At 37.6% G+C, this 22,615-nt stretch overlaps 2 protein-coding genes across 2 annotated transcripts; both read right to left on the bottom strand.

The window, feature by feature from the left end:
• Positions 1 to 838: 838 nt before the first annotated feature.
• LOC112044697 (serine protease Hayan) lies at positions 839 to 10,852 on the bottom strand. The gene is made up of 9 exons (XM_052886440.1): positions 10,382 to 10,852; positions 9,424 to 9,455; positions 9,162 to 9,267; positions 7,775 to 7,837; positions 6,675 to 6,745; positions 5,705 to 5,884; positions 4,053 to 4,260; positions 2,835 to 3,001; positions 839 to 1,079 (listed from the first exon to the last, which is right to left on the bottom strand). Exons 1-9 carry the CDS (start codon positions 10,431 to 10,433, stop codon positions 852 to 854), a joined length of 1,107 nt encoding a protein of 368 aa, XP_052742400.1. The 5' UTR covers positions 10,434 to 10,852; the 3' UTR covers positions 839 to 851.
• A 549-nt stretch (positions 10,853 to 11,401) lies between these two features.
• Positions 11,402 to 22,443, bottom strand: LOC112044696 (serine protease Hayan). The gene is made up of 10 exons (XM_052886436.1): positions 22,260 to 22,443; positions 21,722 to 21,780; positions 21,017 to 21,055; positions 19,919 to 20,024; positions 18,654 to 18,716; positions 17,334 to 17,425; positions 15,932 to 16,111; positions 14,999 to 15,218; positions 13,057 to 13,220; positions 11,402 to 11,603 (listed from the first exon to the last, which is right to left on the bottom strand). The coding sequence occupies exons 1-10, from the start codon at positions 22,297 to 22,299 to the stop codon at positions 11,415 to 11,417; spliced, it is 1,152 nt and encodes a 383-aa protein (XP_052742396.1). The 5' UTR covers positions 22,300 to 22,443; the 3' UTR covers positions 11,402 to 11,414.
• Positions 22,444 to 22,615: the final 172 nt, after the last annotated feature.

The following is a 22,615-nucleotide window of genomic DNA, read 5'->3' as shown; positions in this document are numbered from 1 at the left end:
AAGCAATGAACGTCCATCGCTGGACATGAGATTTTTATAGGGTCAGGGACAAATACTAATAAAAAATGGCATTTACAGTTTACTATTTATTTATATAAAAGGCAAATATATTCTGATTCTCTTTTATATCTAAACATATTGTGTCTAGAAGATAAATCTGTGACTGCATTTGCCGCTATTTATATAAGATAAACATTGTAAATAAAGATTAATCGCCGATTTAAAATAGGGCATGAATGAAATTATCTACTTTACTTATAAAATACTCAATATGGCTTTAGAATACATACTTGTAAATGCACACAACTTTTTACAGCGAACGCGTCCGAGACTTTGCAGATATTTTAGATAGAATGTTTTTGATGGCATAATATATTCTTTAAAAAAGCTAAAGCTTCATTAAGCCGTGATGGCTTCTAGATCTCTCCCTCCGATTCCGGAGGGTATGGGTTTGAATTCGGTCCATGGCATGCACCTCCAACTTTTCATTTATGTACATTAAAAAAGTAAGTCGTGATAGCCCAGTGGATATGACCTCTGCCTCCGATTCCGGAGGGCGGGGGTTCGAATCCGGTCCGGGGCATGCACCTCCAACTTTTCAGTTGTGTGCATTTTATGAAATTAAATATCACGTGTCTCAATCGGTGAAGGAAAACATCGTGAGGAAACCTGCACACCAGAGAATTTCTTAATTCTTTGCGTGTGTGAAGTCTGCCAATCTGCATTGGGCCAGCGTGGTAGACTATTGGCCTAACCCCGCTCATTCTGAGAGGAGGACTCGAGCTCAGCAGTGAGCCGAATATGGGTTGATAATGATGATGATGATGATGATGATGAAAAAGCTAATTAAACTAAGTGTTAAATAAAAAACGGTTTTCAAGCGTCTTGTTTGTCGGCCACACAATGTTCTCGATCCAGCTGACAAAGCTCGCAACTCTCGTGTAAATGCTGGGAGTGTTGGGGCGAGCGCAGCCGAACCCGAATGACGTCACTCCAACTATCTGGTACAGCTTCCACTGCAACAAAGTGCTTGAGCGCCGCAGAGGTATGCGGGTCTGCAACGGACCGCCTGAATCACCCTTGGAAATATCAAAAGGAAAGTTTATTTATTTGCTCGTAAAGTGTCGCTTATTTCAATATCGTGATGTATCTCGTTACGCACATGTGCCGTAATGTAATATAAAACCTTTATCATCCGTAATAACGAACGGTACTTTTTTAAATCTTGGCAAAGAGTTTTTATGTCAAAAAAGTGCTCAACATTTTATAAATGAACTTTGTGAGATTAAATATTATAAAAAACATTTTATTCTTTAATTTTAATAATTTTGACCATAAATGTCAACCATTTATCTGTATCAGAAACACAAAAATATTAATTTGCTTTATTAGTAATCCTGGCTGTTTTGGTGCATTTGTCAAAAAAAAAACAAACACTGGTGTGCGCACTTCGTTATGTATATAAAGCGGTCGGGCTTCGATCCCCGACATATAAATTACTAGCTGACGCTGCGCGGTTTTACCCGCGTTGTTCCCGTTCCCGCAAGAATACGGGGATAATATATTAGCCTATAGCCTTCCTCGATAAATGGGCTATCTAACACTGAAAGAATTTTTCAAATCGGACCAGTAGTTCCTGAGATTAGCGCGTTCAATCAGACAAACAAAGTCTTCAGCTGTATAATATTAGTATAGACAACATCTGATCATCATCAATCCGACTGTATTGTTGGTTCAATGATTACACTAATTAGTTTCGGATCACGAGGCACTGAATTCGAAAACGCTGCCACCGACCTCTTTTCTGTATTTTTCATACATTACATATGGACTCAACCTCTGGTGACGCCGCCATAAACGGCACTACGACACTTACACAACCAAAAAAAAACATTCGGTGACCCCTCTTCTAGAAAGCCAGAAATGGTGTTCGTGTTTGTAAAGTTGAGTTTGTGGTTCCATGGCACACTTTTTGTTATTTTTTTTGAAGTGAAACTTCCTTAGGCGCATGAGGGTAAAATTTTTACAGATGTAACGTAAGTGTCGAAAAAGAGAGAGAGAGCGATCGAGACCGATTGAGAGAAAGACAGGGCGAACGTAGCATGAAGCAACTATCCGTGGAGTGAGAGTAGGGAGCAAGCAAGTGAGAAAGATTGAGAAAAAGTGAGCAGACAACATCAGCAACAGAGCGAACATCGTATCACGCACAGTGCTATGGAGTGAGAGGTGGGAGAGAGCTATAGTGAGAAAGATTGAACGAGAGAGAGAAATCGCGCAATGTAAATATTAAAGAAATAAATTGAAAAAATTTAATTTACAATTTACATTAATTTTCAACACTTTATATATTTTAATGACAATTAAATTCCTAACCTACTCAGACTAATTAGATAAAGACCTGCCTCGCAAGACATTATTTTTTCTGTCAAAGTATATGATCAACGATCTTATGCGAATATAAACACTATCTCTATAGAATCGATGTTTCATAGTTTACAATCGTGTCCGTCGGTTAAAAACCTCTGTAAAAATACCTTTTTGTGTAGTTAAATGGTATAAAAAATGAACAAAAACTGCTAGTTTATTATAAGATATGTATGAAATCTAAGCTCGTTTTCCTTAGAAAATGGCAGAAAAATTTGTTCGTGAATTTGGGTGCGATACTAGTCCTTAATGTATTTAGTCAGAGCTAACCTATCTTCCTTTTTCCCTTCCTCTTAGTTATTTATAAATTAGTTCGCCAAAGAAGTTTCACTTCTGACATGTGTACTTTGTACGCACGTATTTTTTTTATCTCGCCTTCTTTCAGGTGAAATCCTCATTGAAGTGCTTACCTTGCAAGTGTCAATGCGTCCGGCGGAGTCTCCGGCGCAGAGTTGGTGCCACACGATGCCCCACCATTTGCGTTGATTCCGTTTCATCTGCAGCATTTCGTCGCAATCATCCGACTCTACTATCCTTATATCAGCTTTTTGTAGCTCCGGAGACGTTTTGAGACTGCCTGAAAAGTTTGTTTTGTTCAAAGTTGTTGTTACGTTACGTTATCAACCCATATACCACTGCTGAGCTCAAGTCTCCTCTCAGAATGAGAGGGGTTAAGCCAAAAGTCCACCACGCTGGCCCAATGCGGAGTGGCAGACTTCACACACGCAGAGAATTAAGAAATTCTTTTGTATGCAGGTTTCCTCACGATGTTTTCCTTCACCGTTTGAGACACGTGAAATTTAATTTCTTAAAATGCACACAACTGAACAGTTGGAGGTGCATGCCCCGGACCGGATTCGAACCCACACCCTCCGGAATCGGAGGCAGAGGTCATATCCACTGGGCTATCACGGCTCTTGCTCAAAGTTGTCGTGCTACAATATATCTCTGAGTCCATCAATTCGGAATCAGTTAAGGTTAAGGTTTACCAAAATTGTACAGCCGACGCCGCGCGATTTCACCCGTGTGGTTCCCGACACCGTAGGAATACGCTGATAACATTATACAGCCAATAAATAAATGGGCGAAAATAATTTTTCAAATCGGACTAGTCGTTCCTGAGATTAGCACGTTCAAGCAAATAAACAAACTCTTCAGTTTTGCAGCTTTATAATATTAGTATAGATTATAGTCCTAAAAATTTACATCTTTGATTTCTTTTTATCTACATTGCTTTACTTTATTTTTTTAATTCTTTTATTATTTAGGTATTTTATTAAATAGTGTGAAAAATGTTCAGAGAAAATTTGCAATACGATGTTTTTTCGAATAAAATTCCAGAAGAGTTACAATAAGCATTCTCCATAATTGTAGGTTTCTATAATATTGATAAACATCAAGATACTAAATTACTTCTGAATATAAGCATTACTGGCGAAGCGCAAGAAAGACACTAGAATACAAGATTTTCTTAAGATATCCTAAAATTGGACAAATGCACTGCGGATCATCGAGGTGGTTTAAGAGGGTAGAAATCCTCTATAACCTCCTGAGGGAGACCTCAGGTTGTTATTTAAAGAAGACCCTCATCATAAAAGGTTTCCATACAAAAGGTACTTCCAACATACCAGTTTCAACCACTCCCCAACCAGTGACAGTTCCTTCGTCAGGGTTACTGAATTCAGTCCATAGACAGGCTGGGTGCACCTGCCAACGGAACGTCACTTCCTGCTCCAGCTCAACCAGGGCTATGTCGTAGTACTGCCGCGGAGGATGGTAGCGGTGGTGGCTTATGAACCTGAGGATGTTCACGTCGTACGCGTGAGTTCCTTTATCCTTAAACAATAAATCATTGTCATCATTATCACCCGAATGTCCCACAAATGGAACAAGTAGGTATCCTCTCTCATATAGCGGACGCCCGCGACTTCGTCCGCGTGGAATTTAGTTTTTCACAAATCCCTCGGGAACCATGAATTTTTCCGGGAAAAAAGAGTAGCCTATGTGTTAATCCATGCTATAACATATCTCAATACCAAATTTCAACTAATTAGGAGTAGCCGAGGCGTGAAAGAGTAACAAACATTCATATAATTAAAATCATCAGTTTTCGCAAATCTCGGGAAACCATGGATTTTTTCGGTATTAAATGTAGCCTTTGTGTTCATCCAGATTAAAATCCATTTCCATTTCCAAATTTTAGCCAAATCGCTTCAGTAGTAGCGGCGTAAAAGAGTAACAAACATCCAAACATCCATACAAACTTTCGCGTTTATAATATTAGTAGGAAGTAGGATTATCATCATCCTCCGAATGTTCCATAAATGGAACAATGGTGGAAGGCTTCTTCTGTGGCTAGTTACCACCCTACCGGCAAAGACGTACCGCCAAGCGATTTAGCGTTCAGGTACGATTCTGTAGGTGAAATAGAATAAACTTGTACCTCTATCAGATTAGCCCACTTCCATCTTAGACTGCATCGTCACTTAACATCTGGTGAGATCGCAGTCAAGAACTAATTTGGCATAGAATAAAGCATTCCGCTCCACAGAAGAACGGGTGGTAGAGGCGTTGATGAGGGCACAAATAGTACAAGTCTCTCTCCGGTAGAATACAATATATACAGATGCAAATCAACATCATTAGTCAATTTCATGTTAGATAGATACTTCTAACAGTTGTATTAATAAATCCATCCTGCTCTGCTGAAGAACGTTGTAGGAGTGAGTGACGAGCGCTGGACTACTAAGTGTCTAGTGCAGATATTCTAAAGAGGACGCAGGCAGCCATGTTGATATTCTGTGACTGCTTTTCTATGGCTAGTTATGCTTAAACAGCTTCCGAGAGCAGCATTTCTCGGCTACTATAAAAAAAAACGTGATCACTGATCTCAATAGTTTGCTGCCAAACACGCTATGTATTGCTTACATTACTATAATGATTTGAATAGCTAACACTCATCGTCATCGTTAACAACCCATATTCGGTTCACTGTTGAGCACGAGTCTCCTCTCAGAAAGTTAGACCAATAGTCCCCCACGCTGGCCCAATGCGGATTAGCAGACTTCACACACCTAGAGAATTGAGAGAATTCTCAGGTTGGCAGGTTTCTTCACGATGTTTTTGTTCACCTTTTGAGACTGAAAAGGTAGTGGTGCATGTCCCGGACCGTATTCGAACCCATACGAGCCAAATATACATTGGCGCTGGTCTCTATATTTTGGGATGAAAACCACAAATCCTGTTGCCGTACTAAATGATTTGTATGACTAAGACTCACAACGTCCATAATATTTTTGCAGCCGAGTCTCACGATCTTGGGCTGCACCTCGGTGACGCTCTTGTCGGTGCTCGACACACAGGAGCAATGCGCGGCCGTCAGCAAAAACTTCTCGCTGATTAACGAGCCGCCACACTTGAAGATCCATGTACCGACCTTCGCTTTCCATCCTAGGGCACCCTAGAAAAATAATACGTTACAATTTTTATTTTAGGGTTCCATACCAAAATTTAAAAATAAAAACAACGGTAAAAAGAGAACGGTACCTAAAGGGTAAAGGGGTAATTGTTACAGCAAAGTATTTGTAATACTACTAGCAGACACCGCGGTTTCACCCGCGTAGTTCCCGTTCCCATGAAAATAATAAAATCGTGATAGCAATACCCATGAAATTATCACGCTGTTATCAGTTGCTGCTGTAACAACAAATACTGAAAAACAGAATCGTAATAATATAGCCTATTATTTCCATAATAACTAAATTAACATAAAAATAATATTAGTAGGTGTTACATAATGCACATTATGAATGAAAATATTACAATTGAAAAACAAAATAAATAAAATATAATTAGTAACGGGCCTTCCATTCAACAAACGTAATTTTTTAGCTCGTTTTTACTCGATACTGATAACAGCAGCAGGTAGGTAAATGCTTGAAATATTTACAGAATATATATTTACTTTAATTAATAGTTATATTAAAATGAAATTAATATTTTATTTAAGAGGAGCTCCCAAACGAGTACAACAAACATGATTTTTTTGCCGTTTTTATAATCGTGCCGATAATGGTACGATACCATTCATACACGAGTACGACTCGCACTTTGCCGGTTTATTGCTTATATTATTTAAGCTTGTACCTCTTCCAAGTAAGACTATTCTTACTGTTAGGCTACCATCTTAGACTAATCGTCATTATGATCGCGGTCAAAAGCTAGCTTGTCATTAAATAAAAAATACATACCATATGCGGGTACTCGCCATGAGACACATCACTTCCCCCTAACACAAGAGTCCAGTCTTCTTTCTTTTCGCCTAAAATATATTAATTTTAGTGAATATTTTTTATAATACTAGCGGACGCCCGAGATTTAGTCCCCGTGGAATTTAGTATTTTTACAAATCCCTCGGGAACCATAGATTGTTCCGGGATAAAAAGTAGCCTGTATGTTAATCCAGACTATAATCTATCTCTACTTCAAATTTCAAGGGAATCGGTTTAGTAGTCGAGTCGTGCAAGAGTAACAAACATTCTTACCATGAAAATCATCAGGTTTTCGCAAATCTCGGGAATTCATGGATTTTATAGCCTATGTGCTAATCCAGAGTAAAATCTATTTCCGTTCCAAATTTCATCCAAATCGCTTCAGTAGTAGTAACGTCAAAAGGGCCCTACTCACACATCTGCCGCAGGGGCAATCTAGGGTGCACGGCGGTTGTGCCGATATCGGGAGTATCTCTACACACTTGCCTGCCGTGCAGTGTTCCAGAATAAGCCGAGCTGAGCACACGTATTGAGAATGGCACCCATATTATCGACCACTCAAAATATTGGAGTAGCCTTGGCGCTTTCTGTGGTGCTACCTCAAAAAAAAAGGAAAAGGAGATACTGGGTGAAGAAATGGCTACAGAAAAGAAGTGAGTTATGCCACATGAATATTATAAAAGTGTTGATTCTACGCTGTTTGTACGTGCACTCCGTGTGACAGCTGTTGACTAACTGACTGAGAAATTGCCCCAATCGCGCTACACCCGCACCGACGGCAGGGACGACTTAGGGATCAAGGATAGTCTCGCGCCCCTGCCGCCCTGCCGCAGGGCCATCCTCCCAAATTGCCCCGGCATGCCTACACACATCACAATTAAGGATGCAATTAAGGGTCATCCCCACTCCCACACCCTAGATTGCCCCTGCGGCAGATGTGTGAGTAGGGCCTTAAAGAGTAACAAAGCGCGTTTATAATATTTATAGGATGTAGATATCAATAAAAAAATATTAAATATTCTGTTTTTGTTTTTAGAAGACATATTATGAAAAATTATTAAAGTGAAACAAATACTTACATTGAGCCATTCTCACAACCTTGCCTTGTTCATATCGTATACGCCAAATGTATTCAAAGCATTCTGAAATACATAAAAAATTAGTTTACTGAAAATCCGCATCATACAAACTTAGATTCAGGTAAATTTAAACCTACGAGAACGTCCCTGAAACGTCGACTCTGTATTTTTTTTAATATTTTATAGGCTTGCGCCTGACTACGATCATGCCTGAAGGAAAGCAATGATAAGTATTAATTGATTACGAAACACGGCTAAAACTCACGTGATATAAGGTCGGAGTATGCCCGACTAGTTTCGAACCAAATAACAAACTTGGAACAAGATAGCGTTTGTTCCTTTTGCTTACAAGAAGACGAGTCTAATGAAGATGACATTAATGAACCGTCAGAGAGTGTAACGGAACCCTCACTCCCTACCACTCAACCCCTCTCCCAGCGCGCGATGCGAGCAGCTGAGCGCCGCGTCGCCGCTTCGCAGTTTGGATCGTGCCGCGTGCGAAGAACCAGCTCAAGGGCCCCGTATGATGACGATAGATATCGCCTAATACTTCTTGCATTGAAGATGCTCAAATTATACGTGTCAGGAAACACAGACGCCGGAAGGGCATTCCACATCTTAGTAGTTCTTATTAGAAACATTGATGCAAAACGTTTCATGGGGTCAAGTGGATGTCGACATCAAAAGGACGCCATTGTTCACGACGTCTCGCTGTTCTGTGGTAGAATGGAAATGGAAGAGCTAGATCGTAAAGTTCCTATGCACACTCTCCAAAGTAAATCCGTTATATTATACGCGCTGGTAAACGCCTGTTTCTCATCGGCTAAATGAGAAAAAGAAAGAAATGTTTATTCAGAATACACATCACACAAAAGAAAGAGAGAAAAAACAATCAATAAAATATTTTACAACTAGCATGTTGTGATCCTAAATAACTTGTCTTTTTTTTATTCTTTACAAGTTAGCCCTTGACTTTGAATCTCACTTGATGGTAAGTGATGATATAATCTAAAATGGAAGAAGCCTAACTTGATAGAAGTGGGATAAAAAACCAAACGCCTTTTAGCTTCTACTCGACATCGTGCCAGAACGCTAAATTGCTATGCGGTACGTCTTTGCCGGTAAGTAAACTAGCCACGGCCACAGCCATACCTGGACCAATTAAGAAAACCTCAATCAACCCAGCCAGGGATCGAACCCAGAGTTTCCGTCTTGTAAATCAACTTCGCATACCACTGTGCCATGGAGGCTGTCAAAACGTTTTCTACCCTCATCTCTTGTCATATCTAGCGTAACAGCTAAGCGTATCGTAAGCGTAAACTCTTACGTCAACTCTTTCACACAGTATATATACGTCATGACGTCATCATCACTATCAATTACTCACTGATTTCACTAATTGAACGTTTCGTTGTGGTAAAATCTGGCATTTTTATCTCTGTGACGTCACACGGGTCGTCCGGAAATGTGGCATACACCTTGTTGTACAGATCCTGTAAGGAACATTTAAATATATAGATAAGTATATTAATGAAAAAGTCTTCCACCGCGTCTGTCCGCCTGTCCATTCGCGATAAACTCAAAGAATACTGAACAGATTTCCATGCAGTTTTCACCAATATATAAAAATCATTCAAAATTAATCTTACCTTTTTTGCTAAACAGCTGCTGTAAAATATACCTGTAAATATTAAACCATTTATTACTATCACTACTATACTTATTTCTACCACAAATATTTGACATCGCTGCATTTCAATCTTATGTAAGGAACCGAATAAGGCCAGCCACATACACTCGTATTCATTTTCCTAATGCATATTTTCGTTTTTTTTTTATTCTTTACAAGTTATCCCTTGACTACAATCTCACCTGATGGTAAGTGATGATGCAGTCTAAGATGGAAGCGGGCTAACTTGTTAAGAGGAGGATGAAAATTCGGTTTCTACACGGCATCGTACCGGAACGCTAAATCGCTTGGCGGTACGTCTTTGCCGGTAGGATGGTAACTAACCACGGCCGAAGCCTCCCACCAGCCAGACCTGCACAAATTAAGAAAATCTCAATCTGCCCAGCCGGGGATCGAACCCAGAACCTCCGTTTTGTAAATCCATCGCGCATACCACTGCGCCACGGAGGCCGTCAAAAATGGAAATTCGTTTTGGAATTCCACGAGACTACCGCAGGATCATGCGTTTCGAAAACAAGTAAAATAAAACAATTTAATAGATACAATTAATTATTTTATAATGATATTGTAAAATTCAACTATGTATTTATAGTGTAATATAGGTCACTGTGGAAAAGTAAATCATATATACATATAATGTATCATCATCATCATTATCAACCCATATTCGGCTCACTGCTGAGTTCGAGTCTCCCCTCAGAATGAGAGTGGTTAGGCCAATAGTCCACCACGCTGGCCCAATGCGGATTGGCAGAAAATTCTCTGGTATGCAGATTTCCTCACGATGTTTTCCTTCACCGTTTGAGACACGTGATATAATGTATAACGTCATATAATGTATAACTCACTGAAATCAGTACACTACTGCCATATATAATAAAACAAAAATAAAAAATACTGTGTATTATAGTACTTACTAGCAAATAAGACGAATTTCAACGTCATAGTGTCCAAATATTTAGACATCATCTTTCTGTTGTAGTAGACCACGTAATGCACTCACACTAAAATTTTTGTAAATAATCTTAATTATATTTAGAACTACTTAACACTAATAAACTGTGAAAATCCAGGAGTTTTTAATTAGTTAAATGTCATAGTTTGGATACACGACGTCATCGTTGATACTTTACACACATAATAATAAGTAGATACAGTAATGATAAGCAATGACCTAAGGTCAAATTATATGTTGTGCAGAATACGTCCGCCAAATCAGAGAACACTGTTACTTATAATACGTTCTAAATAAATATTATAAATCATACGAAGACAAGGTAGGTATAGTAATCTGCGAATTATTTAATTTACCTACTACTCGTATGTTTACGTAAATATAACTTGCCATTTAGTAACACAATGACTAAAAACCCATAAAGTTACTACGCAATAACACGTCATAGAACAATTTACCAGGAATATATATAAGGAGCACAGTAGTAAATAGACCAAGTTGCTTGCTATTGTAAATATTTTTCGTTTGTATGTTACGCATTTTTTATAATAATATTTAACAGTGTGCCATAGAAACTATAATTTATATATAAATTAGGAACACAATCATGTGTAATATTTCATTTATAGATTGTAATATTTAACCTGCAACTTACAACTGAATTTTGAACATGAGTACCAGTTACATATTTTTATCCAACCTCCTGTACAGGAATATCAAAACAAAGAGAATGTAATAAAAAAAATGATCTAAATATATATATATATATATATATAGACGAGTTATGTATATAGACGAGACGCCTGGCAGAGACTGAGCTATAGGTATCCGAGCTCAGTGTAGCGAGAGAGATGATTTCGAAATCGATTTTACGTGCGGTTATAGATGTTTCACATCAAAAAAGGAGGAGGTCTCGATCTCGCGCATATTTTTTTTTTCAATTGTTAGGTTAGAAGAGTACGAAAAAATTTAAATAGACTCATTATTAATTAGAACTATTTATTTTCAGGCCAAACAATTCCTTCGATCCAATCAACGAAGTATGAAACTCTAGTGTAGACGCCGGGCAAGTTCGGCCGAGCGCAGCCGATTCCGAACGATGTAACTCCAATGACGTAGTGCATCGGTCCCTCTGGAGACGGTGGCAGAGATATTTTCATCTGCAAAGGCCCTCCAGAATCACCCTGTATAAAAAAAACAAATATTAAGTCAAGTTACAGTAAAATAAAAAAGGATATTTTAGAGTAGAGTTAATAATACTAAGAAATTTAAGTTAACTTATCCTAAAAGCTATACAAATGAAGTCCACGTGTGGTGGCATACTGACTGCATATTGGACAGTTGGATTAGTTGGACAATGGTCACACTGCTGTCTTTTTCCAAAAAAATTACAGTAGTAATTGTCAAAATGCGCTTTATGAAGTCAACTTCTTAAAGTTTACTTCATATAGCGCATCAAGCCATCGGATCTCTGATAGTGATTGTTAGGGTTAATTTAAACGAGCGACAACTATTATCGACGACCGCAGTCAACGCGACGCGACGCGACGTTTCGGCGGCGGTCGCCGACTGCAGTCGACTGCCGTTGGCTGCCACCGAGACGTCGCTGACTGCACAGTCATACTTTATCATACTAAAAACAACGCCCCATTAGTTTATTCCGTCACAGAATACATATGCACAAGAAGGAAAACGACTCTGCGTCTACGCTGGGATGCTGCGTTTACAATACTTTAAATGTCATGCCACATTAAAGGCGTCGTCCTCGTCGCAGGCGATGTTTCAATGGGTTTAAGGATGAGAAACGCATTGATGGAAGGGTGATGTGCTGCACTGTAGGAGCTCAATTGACTGACAGTGCTCATTTGTTTTGTATCCATTGTTGAGATTGACTGAATGTGCTCATGCTTTTGGGCTCGCGCCTTGGTTCAAGAAGAGCCCACAACAAACTCAGCCAAGGTTATTTTTTTTTTTTACCACCATTTTACAAACTTATCTAGAACTAAGCACACAGTCGTATAGTGCAGTTCAGCACCAAGTTTTTTTTATTATAAATATAACCATATACTCTCTTTTATAAAAAGCGAGGGCTGTCTGCTAAAATAGACTAATAATGATGATGACTTCAATTGTGATTGACTATTTGCTAGAAAGCTTCAACTGTGAAACGCCATATTGCGCAAACCCCTATTGTGTCGCTTCCCGCGGAAGAAACGAGTAAACTGCCCGTGGGTACTAAAGTTACCAATTTCTTATAAGTTGTGTATGTTATAAACTAATTTATTGGTGGGAATCATTATTAAACAAACTAATTTTAAAAAATAAACGTAATTAGTACTGCAAAACAACGTATTTTAGAAAAATAGTTGAAATCAGACGAGCGATAGTTGCCCGACTATCGCACAAAACCCGCTTTGGTTTAAATTTTTACCGTTATTTTTTTTCTAAATTGTCTTTGGTTTTTAATTTTTTCTATGCAATAATTTACTCTACCTAAGAATAAAACACTCATAACGTACAAAGATTTTTAAAAAATATGTTTTTGAAATCACGCGTCTGTGGACCGCGCACCCAGAGAGCGGTTTTAAAAAAAGAATTTAATATCCAAAGACGTGTTTTGTAGAAGTATCCTGTTACCTGACAAGCGTCAACGCCTCCAGCCAACTTCCCCGCACATATCTGATGCTCCTGTATACCGCACCACTGCCTGTTGCACGACGACCTCAGCAAACTGTCGCACTGCTCCGAATCTATGACATCCACCACAGCAGCTTGGAGTATGGGGGACGTCAGTCTTCTAGCTAAACATTAAAAAATATACGTTTTTATTTATACAATCCTAAAACCCTCTTAACAATTACATGGGCCCAGTTTGGGTTCAGCCTTATTGTCAGTATAGGTTAAAATATACGTTTTTTACTTGTAAAACCCTAAAACCCTCTTAAGAATTAGGTACATGGGCCTAGTTTGGGCTCAGCCTTAGGAATCCAAAATAACCGAGAAAGGTGTTTTTTGGGTATGACATGGGGGATCCTTTAATTCAAATTCTCGATCAAGATTTCCTATGTGCATTTCGCGCCGTCTTGAAAAAGGGCTGGATTCAGTTTCTTTACAATAACTCGCTTCTCCGTCGAGGTACGACATTTTTGACTCCTTTCTTTTTTGTTGCTCTTTGTACACTCTACAATTAAAAATATCGACTATACCTACAAAAATAAAACGAGACCTTGGATCCAATTTACTTTGCTTATTGATAATCTTCGACCGCAACATATTTATGATATTTGGTAATTTATATTTTTGCATAAATATTAATCTTTAGAACTTGTACTATTTACAAGTGGAGTAAAGACTACGTATTTTCATACAAAAACAACAACAAGACCTAACTAATTAGGCATTCTGTTTACTACTGAACAGTTCCTCTAAAATTTCCCAGTTTAACTTTTATAGTACATTCAAAGACTTCCAACACTATTCTGAGCTTTTCTTTCGACCAAGAGATTTTCAGTAAAAATTCTTAGCCTGGAGTGGGAAAGAGGAAAACACCCCAAGTCTCAGAGAGCATGTTATAATACTATTAACAAATCAAACAAACAATCCCGGTCATTATTATTAACAAATCTGATAGTGACCGTTAAATAATTAAAACCTTTCATAGACGGTAAATGACATTTCTTAGATGATTTATGTTTATTTTAATAGATTGATAATAAAGACCAAAATAGACCAGCAGGCCGGGTGAGGGTGACGCTGTTGGACGCTTTTTATATAAAGCCGGGTCCAGACGTGTGTAACGCGTAATGTAAGATTACGTGTAATTAGAGTCAATAGTGTGGGCAACACACGAACTCAAAGCAAATTGTCTACGCGAATCTATTTCAAGGACGGTTTCTAATAGTTGTGAACACTGCGATCGCCTTTGTGTTCGCGTAAAAAACCGACAGCCGATGGAACATTATTATACTCTAAGCCCGCCAAATTTAAGCAGCGTTGTGGGTCTAAGCTACACATCTCCTCATCTGTAAGGAAACAAGCAGGGTCGATAAAACAGGGCAATAATGTTAACTTGTTTTAACGTCGGATGATTTCTCCGTTTGTTGTGCAAAAACGAACACACGAATTTGGGAGATTGTAATTGCAGGATTGATAGCTTGTATAAACATGTTTTTGGGAGTAACCTAAAATATGTTTAGGAATTATCATCTTTTTGCCAGTGAGTGGGCAAGTAATGATTTTTTAGTAAACTGGCTTAGATATCGCAGAAGAAGACAATGGAAAAAGAGGTGGACAGACAGAGACAGGCCTCTGTTGATACAGAGGCCTTCCTCTGTAACTAAATCATCATTAAATACGAGAAGCTTAACAATTATGTTCCTCTGTGGCATCTAAAACCATCTTCCGAATAAAAAACAACTATAACCAGTGGCGTGCATAAGGTCTCTACCTAGAGTATGCACCATAAGTAATATTTGGAAAATTCCTTGTCCAACATGTATGCTGTAGGTTTGTATTGGGTTCTTAGGATAGGCAGTACATTGTTGCATCTATGAAATGCACGCCACTAACTATATCTTACCTGTTTCAATAACTCCCCATCCAGTCAAAGTAGCAGAAGTTCCGAGTCTGCTAGTATCGAATTGATTCCACAGACACGCTGGTTGAATGTTGCTAGAGAATTGTCTTTCTTCCTCCAACTCTATGATCGCTATGTCAAAGTACTTTTTGGGCGCTTTATATTCTGGGTGCACAATTATTCTTAGAATGTTTGCGTCTATTGGACTGAAACCATTTGAAACCTGCAATAAAATATAGTAGAAAAAAGTCACAAAAGTCAAAGAAATAAAAAACAATAACAAAACAATATATAAGACTTCTTTAGCTCTCCCTCTCAACATCCGTTTACCTGGCCCGATTACATTTTTCGTAACGCATTCACCATCTTACTCGCTAAGTACTGCGTGCGTATAAAAGTTTTACTACATAAGTCCTTTTTATGTGAAAATTATAACAAAAAATTATTGTGAACCTAGCCTTACTGTTACATTTGTTTGTAGCCAGACACTGTATTCGTAAAAAATTAAAAGCATTGTTTATTGCTACAAACTTATCTGCAGGTTAATTCACTATCTTTGACTTATGCTAGTTGACATATACGAAATAATATTGAGATTCTATGTAACAAATGTCATCCGGTGCCTACTGGTGGATATCATACAGTAGTTAGATGACATATCTCAGTTGATTTGGTGTTTATTTTAATAGGTTGACAATAAAGACCAAAATAGTGAATACGCTAGCAGGCCCGGTGAGGGTGGTAATGGCGACCGCCGCGACGTTATATCCAGTATTTGTCATCGGTTCAATAAAGAATGTGGCACTATACTGAGTGTTGAGTATAAATCAACCTTCTATACTCTCCTGTTACCCTGGTATGTTTAACGCTTTTGTGCATGTGCGAATATCGTGGGTCATACGGCCTACTGGTAAAAACGTCTTTCCGACCACTTACCGTGTCTATAATATTTTTGTCACCAAGTCGTACGATCTCGGGCACGACGTTCATCAGGTTGGTGTCGAGCGGTGAAGCCTTCGAGCAGTGCGCGGCGGTCAGCATGAACTTGGAGCTGATCAGACTGGCTCCACACTTGAACACCCACGTGCCCACAGCTGCTCTCCATCCCAGTGCCCCCTGATAATTAAACCATTTTTATTAATATTAAAACAAATAAAAACTTGGCGGGAGCTCTGCCGCGCCTCTAGATATAATTTGGACTAAAACACAACACTAGTCACTAATATAGCCCCAAGTAAACGTATACCTGTGTTTTAGGTTCTAATACGGGCTACAGACCCTCAGTCTTAACTGTACAGTTTTATCTTGAAATATTCTGAATAGGTCTTAGTTCGAGATTTAATATAAACAACATAAATTATCATCTACATACTTATCGTAGCTAAATTTTACTTATATTTTCCCATAATGTAATATTTTTTGTCCAATGGAAAAAAAACAAGGATATCCTACGATACAGATCTCCTAATGTGGACTAATGTGGACTAATGTGGACTACAGACAATCGACTACTTGGTTCCGTAATATTTTTTGCAAATAAAGATATTTTTATTTTTTATTTTCCGGTGCAGTTTACTGATTTGCCTACACACGGACGTTCTAACTTTTAAGTTCAACTATACAGTTTAAACATATACAGGATGCTCGGAAGTATTTCCCATTACTTCAAGGCATTGACAAGTCCACTTATAGGAGCCGAACTGCATAACTAATATTTTTTTTTTTAATATATTTTTTATGTTTTCATACAAATTATTTTTTTTTTTTTATTCTTTACAAGTTAGCCCTTGACTACAATCTCACCTGATGGTAAGTGATGATGCAGTCTAAGATGGAATCGGGCTAACTTGTTAGGAGGAGGATGAAAATCCACACCCCTTTCGGTTTCTACACGGCATCGTACCGGAACGCTAAATCGCTTGGCGGCGGTGGCCGGTAGGGTGGTAGCCACGGCCGAAGCCTCCCACCAGCCAAATTCAAATAAATAAAAAAATAATTCAAATAATTCCGACTATCCATGTAACACACGACTTCATCTATCCTTGCATTTAAAAATACGTAAAACTTGGCTACGTCATAATTATAAGGATGCGTATAAGGGACACATTTTAAGATGTATTTACAAAAGAAATATTTAATTTTTTTTTATAATTAAAAATTTTTACCCCGAAAATATTAGTTTTAGAACACATGTTCCTTGAATATTTTTAATTAATTTTCGTTAAAGAATATAACCAAATACTTAGTTATGGGAAATACTCCCGAGCATCCTGTATAAGTGCCTTTATAAATATAACGATATAATTATACAATAAAACTGTACAGAATTATAATTTACCATATGCGGAAATTCTGCCGGCAAAGCGTTTCTACCACCAATGGCAAAGTGAGGGACAGCTGCGCCTTCCTGCCTGAGCTTGTACTGAAAGCCTGTACAATAAAAATGATTACTTGTAAATAGGTACTTAATCTGTTCCCTATTTACATAAATATCTAACTTGTTGATAATAAAGGCATCCGCCGAGGCTAGTACCACCTTACTGGCAAAGACGTACCGCCAAGCGATTTACCATTCCGCAACAAAGCGGCGTAGTAAACTCAGTTGTATGAGTAGAATAGACTCAACTTTACCAAGTAAGCCCACTTCCTTCTTAAGCCTATACTACAGCCTTTCTTGATGAGTACTGTTTACCAACAAAGAAATTAGAACTTCATTTCTAATTTCTTTGTTGGTAAAAATGGATGTCGTTTCATAACTTATTTATTATAAATTATGTATGGTTTGGATATAAAATATATTAACCATATCTAATTGTTCTAAGCTTATTAATCATTATTATTATTAGCTTATTAGCTTATTTTCATTAATATAAGAACAAGTTAATTATAATTATTATTAGGTGTGAAATGACTAGTGATTTATACCCTCATTTTTAATATGTTTGTTGGTAAATAGTACCTACTCATCAAGAAAGGCTGTGTAAATAGTTCGGATTACTTTAGTAGGTCTAGGTCCGGGCATGCACCTCTAATTTTTCAGTTGTGTGCATTTTAAGAAATTAGATATCACGTGTCTCACGAAGTCGTCGAAGGAAAAACATCGTAAGGAAACCTGCATACCAGAGAATTTTCTTAAATCTCTGCGTGTGTGAAGTCTGCCAATCCGCATTGGGCCAGCGTGGTGGACTATTGGCCTAAACCCCCTCTCATTCTGAGAAGAAACTCGAGCTCAGCAGTGAGCCGAGTAAGGGTTAATAATGATGATGATGAATAGTCGAATGATAGTTAATAACTTAATAATGGTTAATAATAATTGTTTAATAATATTTATAGTTAAGAATGGTTAATTTGACCAGGAAACTTTAAGGCCTCTTCAGCTTTATAATCTATATTTAAAATTATAAAGCTGAAGAGTTTGTTTCTTTGTTTTTTTGAACGCGCCAACCTCAGGAACTATTGTCCCGTTTTAAAAAAATATTTCACTGTTGGGAAGCTACACTATCTTAGAGTGCGTGTACACGCGGGTGAAACCACGCGGTGTCTGCTAGTTTGATATAAAACACTTTTCATCCAATAAACAGATATGTAAAGGTCGTTTCTAATACGGATCTTAGACTATAATGGCCTCAAGTAAATAAATTGTCAATCAGTTACTTACATTCATGGCGCCTTGTGCTTTGTTCCCGTCTATTTTTTCTTTCCCATATATACTCTAAACATTCTGGAATATAAATGACAACATTCAAAATTCGTTGTAGCTCAGTTACACTCGCGCGTACATCGACGCGTCCTCGCCTCGCGTGCTCGCTATGAACGCGAGCGCCGCGAGTGGCGAGACGAACTACGAGCGCACTGTATACACTCTCGCCCCGTACTTCGCCTCGCGGTTCGTCTCGCCGCTCGCGCGTAAGTGTAAATGAGGTATTGCACTTTTGAAACGTCAAGTGTTACTATTTATTTACATAGACTACCCTGCAGGGGCGTTTTGTGCTGCTGTGCTTTTGATTAATTGAAGATCTAATAAGGTAAAGTTTAATTCGTACTTGAATAAAAATGTACGTATATTTAGCGTAGGTTTCTATATCTGTTATTCTGTGACTTGAGTTTTATGGATTTAAATAATAATTTAAGATACCTACTTAGCCAAAAACACGTGACTAAAAACACATAATCGAGCACTGGCGTGCACTTCATAGATAGGTACATAAATGCACTGCCTACCTTGAGGAATCATTACGAACCTTTAATGTAGAAGGAATTTTCTATTCTGTACAATTTGTACGTATAATGCCTACCCTAGTTAAAACCCTTGTGCATGCCACTGGACGAGTTACCTATTACAAAATTCCGCTCCTCACTACTGCTACCCTGTACTCTTAGCCACTGCTAAGAGTACAGGGTAGTCTATGTAAATAAATATGGCGTAGCGTGCCTTGGATGCCCTGTATCACAATTAGTTGAGGGGTCCATTATGAAGGGTAAAGATTTCTTAGAAAGACGTTTGAAGATCCTATAAATATACGGGAATCCGTAGGTTCTTCAAACCAAAGGAGTTTGACGATTACATTTTACTAATGTTTGGTATCACACGTAAGGGGTCCCTGTAGTCCGGGGGCCCCGTACCATTGATACGGCTGATACGGCGGTAGCTACGCCCCTGACTCTTAGTTTAGTACAACTTATACGTAGAACAAGTATATTACAAAAAAAAAACATAGGTTCGAATTGAGAACCTCATCCTTTTTTGAAGTTGGTTAAAAATAAAATTACGTTAAAACGTACATTAAACTTAATAAAAATATAGAACAAAAATTTTGATGAATTTTATTACTTATAAAGATAGTTGAGACCTTAGAGAAAAACTACATTAGGTACTTATATTTTATTATATGTGTATTTAATAAATGTATGCAATATACTGACTTGATTCACTAATTCTGCGGCCTGGAGCCTTAAAGTCGGGCACTTGTGGGTTGTATGGAGAACAGGGATTGTCCTCACTCTCGGTGGTGGGCCCTGCTGTCGTAACCTAAAACATTATTGGATAGAAGCAGGCGTTACTTTGCGGAAGTTCATCATGATTATATAATGATTTATTTATTTTGCTATCCTTCGCGAAAAGTCGACGAACTCATGCGACAACGTACGTGCAATTGCACGTTGTAGAGTCAACATCTCCCGAGGATGCTCCGGTTTCGGGGTGAAACGTATGTATAGAGTGTTTTGTCGGACCTGGGTGACGTTGTCGCAAGGGTTAGTCGGCTTTTCGCGGATGATAGCAAAATAAATAAATCATTATAAAACTAAGACATTATTTTATATGACTATGATTTATATGTACACCGGAAAACAAGGAAACAAACATTATAAGAAACAAATGATACAATAAAGACGTTAGACTTTTTTTATAAACCCTATTTTAACGGCCTACTACAATTAACAATTTAGAATTGAATAAGTGCGGTATTGACCTCTTATAATAAAAGGACGCACATTTATGTAGACAATTTCACTTAAAAACTGGCCAATTTTGCTTTGACACTTTTAGAATTATTGGTAAAGAAAATCATACCTAAAGGCCTTTGAATATAGTTCAATCTATACTAATATTATAAAGCTGAAGAGTTTGTTTGTTTGATTGAACGCGCTAATCTCAGGAACTACTGGTCCAATTTGAAAAATTCTTTCAGCCCATTTATCGAGGAAGGAATTGAGAAAATTCTCATGTAGGTATGCAGGTTTCCTCGAGATGTTTTACCTTCGCCGTTTGATTTCACGTGATATTTAACTTCCTAAAATGCACATTACTGAAAAGTTAGAGGTGCATACCCCGGACCGGATTCGAACCTACGCCCTCAAAATAGAAGGCAAAGGTCATATCCACTGTATCCCAGTAGATATGACCTTTGCCTTCTATTTGGAATTTTGTAATATCCTTACGGCTGACCCCTCTCATTCTGAGAGGAGACTCGTGCTCAACTGTGAATATGGGTTGTTAATGATGATGATGATGATACTTACTTTAGGACTTACGCCTAACCAAATCCATGGCCTCTCCCGCTGAAAACAACAATATAATTACGTAAATTAGTTTAGAAATAAAAACAAGTATCTATTTTTAACCCCCAACGTAAAAAAGGTATGTTAAGGGTCCCGTTTACCCGCGACCGGGTCGTACCATCCACTGCTTAATGAATATATATATGGAACACTAAACAAATCCCGAACCTGTCTCGCGCGACCGTCTTAGTTTAGTGCTTCATATAAATTCATACTAAGCAGCGGGTCGTACGACCCGGTCGCGGTCGCAGGTCGCGGTCGCCAAGAACCGAATTCTACCTTTATAAGTTTGCATTTCTGTGTCTGTCTGAGCCATCGTGGCTTATAGAAGAATGAATTGACTGATTGTGGTGCAGTACTAACTATATGTATACAATTTACATATAGTCTGTATGATTCGTCTCGATCGATATGATGCAGATACGATACGCTAATCCAAGAAATTCACAATTTTAACCGACTTCAATAAGGATGAGGTGCTGAAGTTGACCGGTATATTCTTTTTCCATTATGTTGGAAAGAATTTCTGACACCAATTCTAGCTAAATTAATGAGTGAATGAAGACAAATATGATTTAATTTACTTTATACAAAATATATGTATAAACGTAATCATTTTGTTTTATAGTAACTAGTTCATCAGTATTATTATATCAGTTTACTTACACGTATTAATTGTGACGTATTATTTGCTGGCAAGGCCGTTTGTGTATTTACATTGGTCACTGCAACATAATAAATAGGTAGGTATATTATGTCCAATTACATTTATCGGTATTAATATTATTAAATATAATTTAACCTGTAGACTGGTTAAGTAAATATTTTTTTGTTATAATAACATATAATATCTACGCAAAAAAAAGTTATGAAAACTTGAAAGTTACAATAATTATTTCAAAGTTACAATCGTGTGTATGTTTACGGCATTAAATAATAAATTTATTTTAATGTAGTTTTGATAGTTACTAACTTAAGTTTAAACAGAAATTTAATACTTAATATTTTATATCAGAATGATATCTACTTATCAGAATTGGACTTCCATAAAACATTTTGGAGAAAAAAAGAGTGTACTTACTTATATAATATTTAAGTACTTAATGCTAAGTTAGGTATAATATGACATCTGCAGCAGCCAAAACAAGATATAATAAAATATAAAATTATATATTTTTTAAAAGATAATAAAATTGTAGGATACCTATTATAAAATATAATGCAGTTATCCTTTGAAGCCACATCCTTGGACGGTTTTTTCACTCTTTAGTAAGATCACTTCTTCATAAAAATCCGGTTTCGAAGCGCAATTTAATTAAACTTGCTGTTAACTGACAAATAAATTACAAATAAGACATCTCACGTGTCCGGCGAGCCGAGTATTACTATTAGCATCTTTGCTTTTAATATTTATTGTTAAATTAAGACATGTTCACACTTAGCGTTTATTTCTTGCGTTTTAAGGTGCTGACAGACTTGAGCGTTCATGCGAATGTTACATCACAGAAAAATTACATTTTAGCGAGCATTATATCGAACGTTCTAGTGAACATTCTAGCG

The sequence above is a fragment of the Bicyclus anynana genome, chromosome 17 (assembly GCF_947172395.1).
Source record: "Bicyclus anynana chromosome 17, ilBicAnyn1.1, whole genome shotgun sequence".
Taxonomy (NCBI): Eukaryota; Metazoa; Arthropoda; class Insecta; order Lepidoptera; family Nymphalidae; genus Bicyclus; species Bicyclus anynana.
Note: the sequence above shows the minus strand (reverse complement) of the source record. Positions and strands in the feature narration are given on the sequence as shown.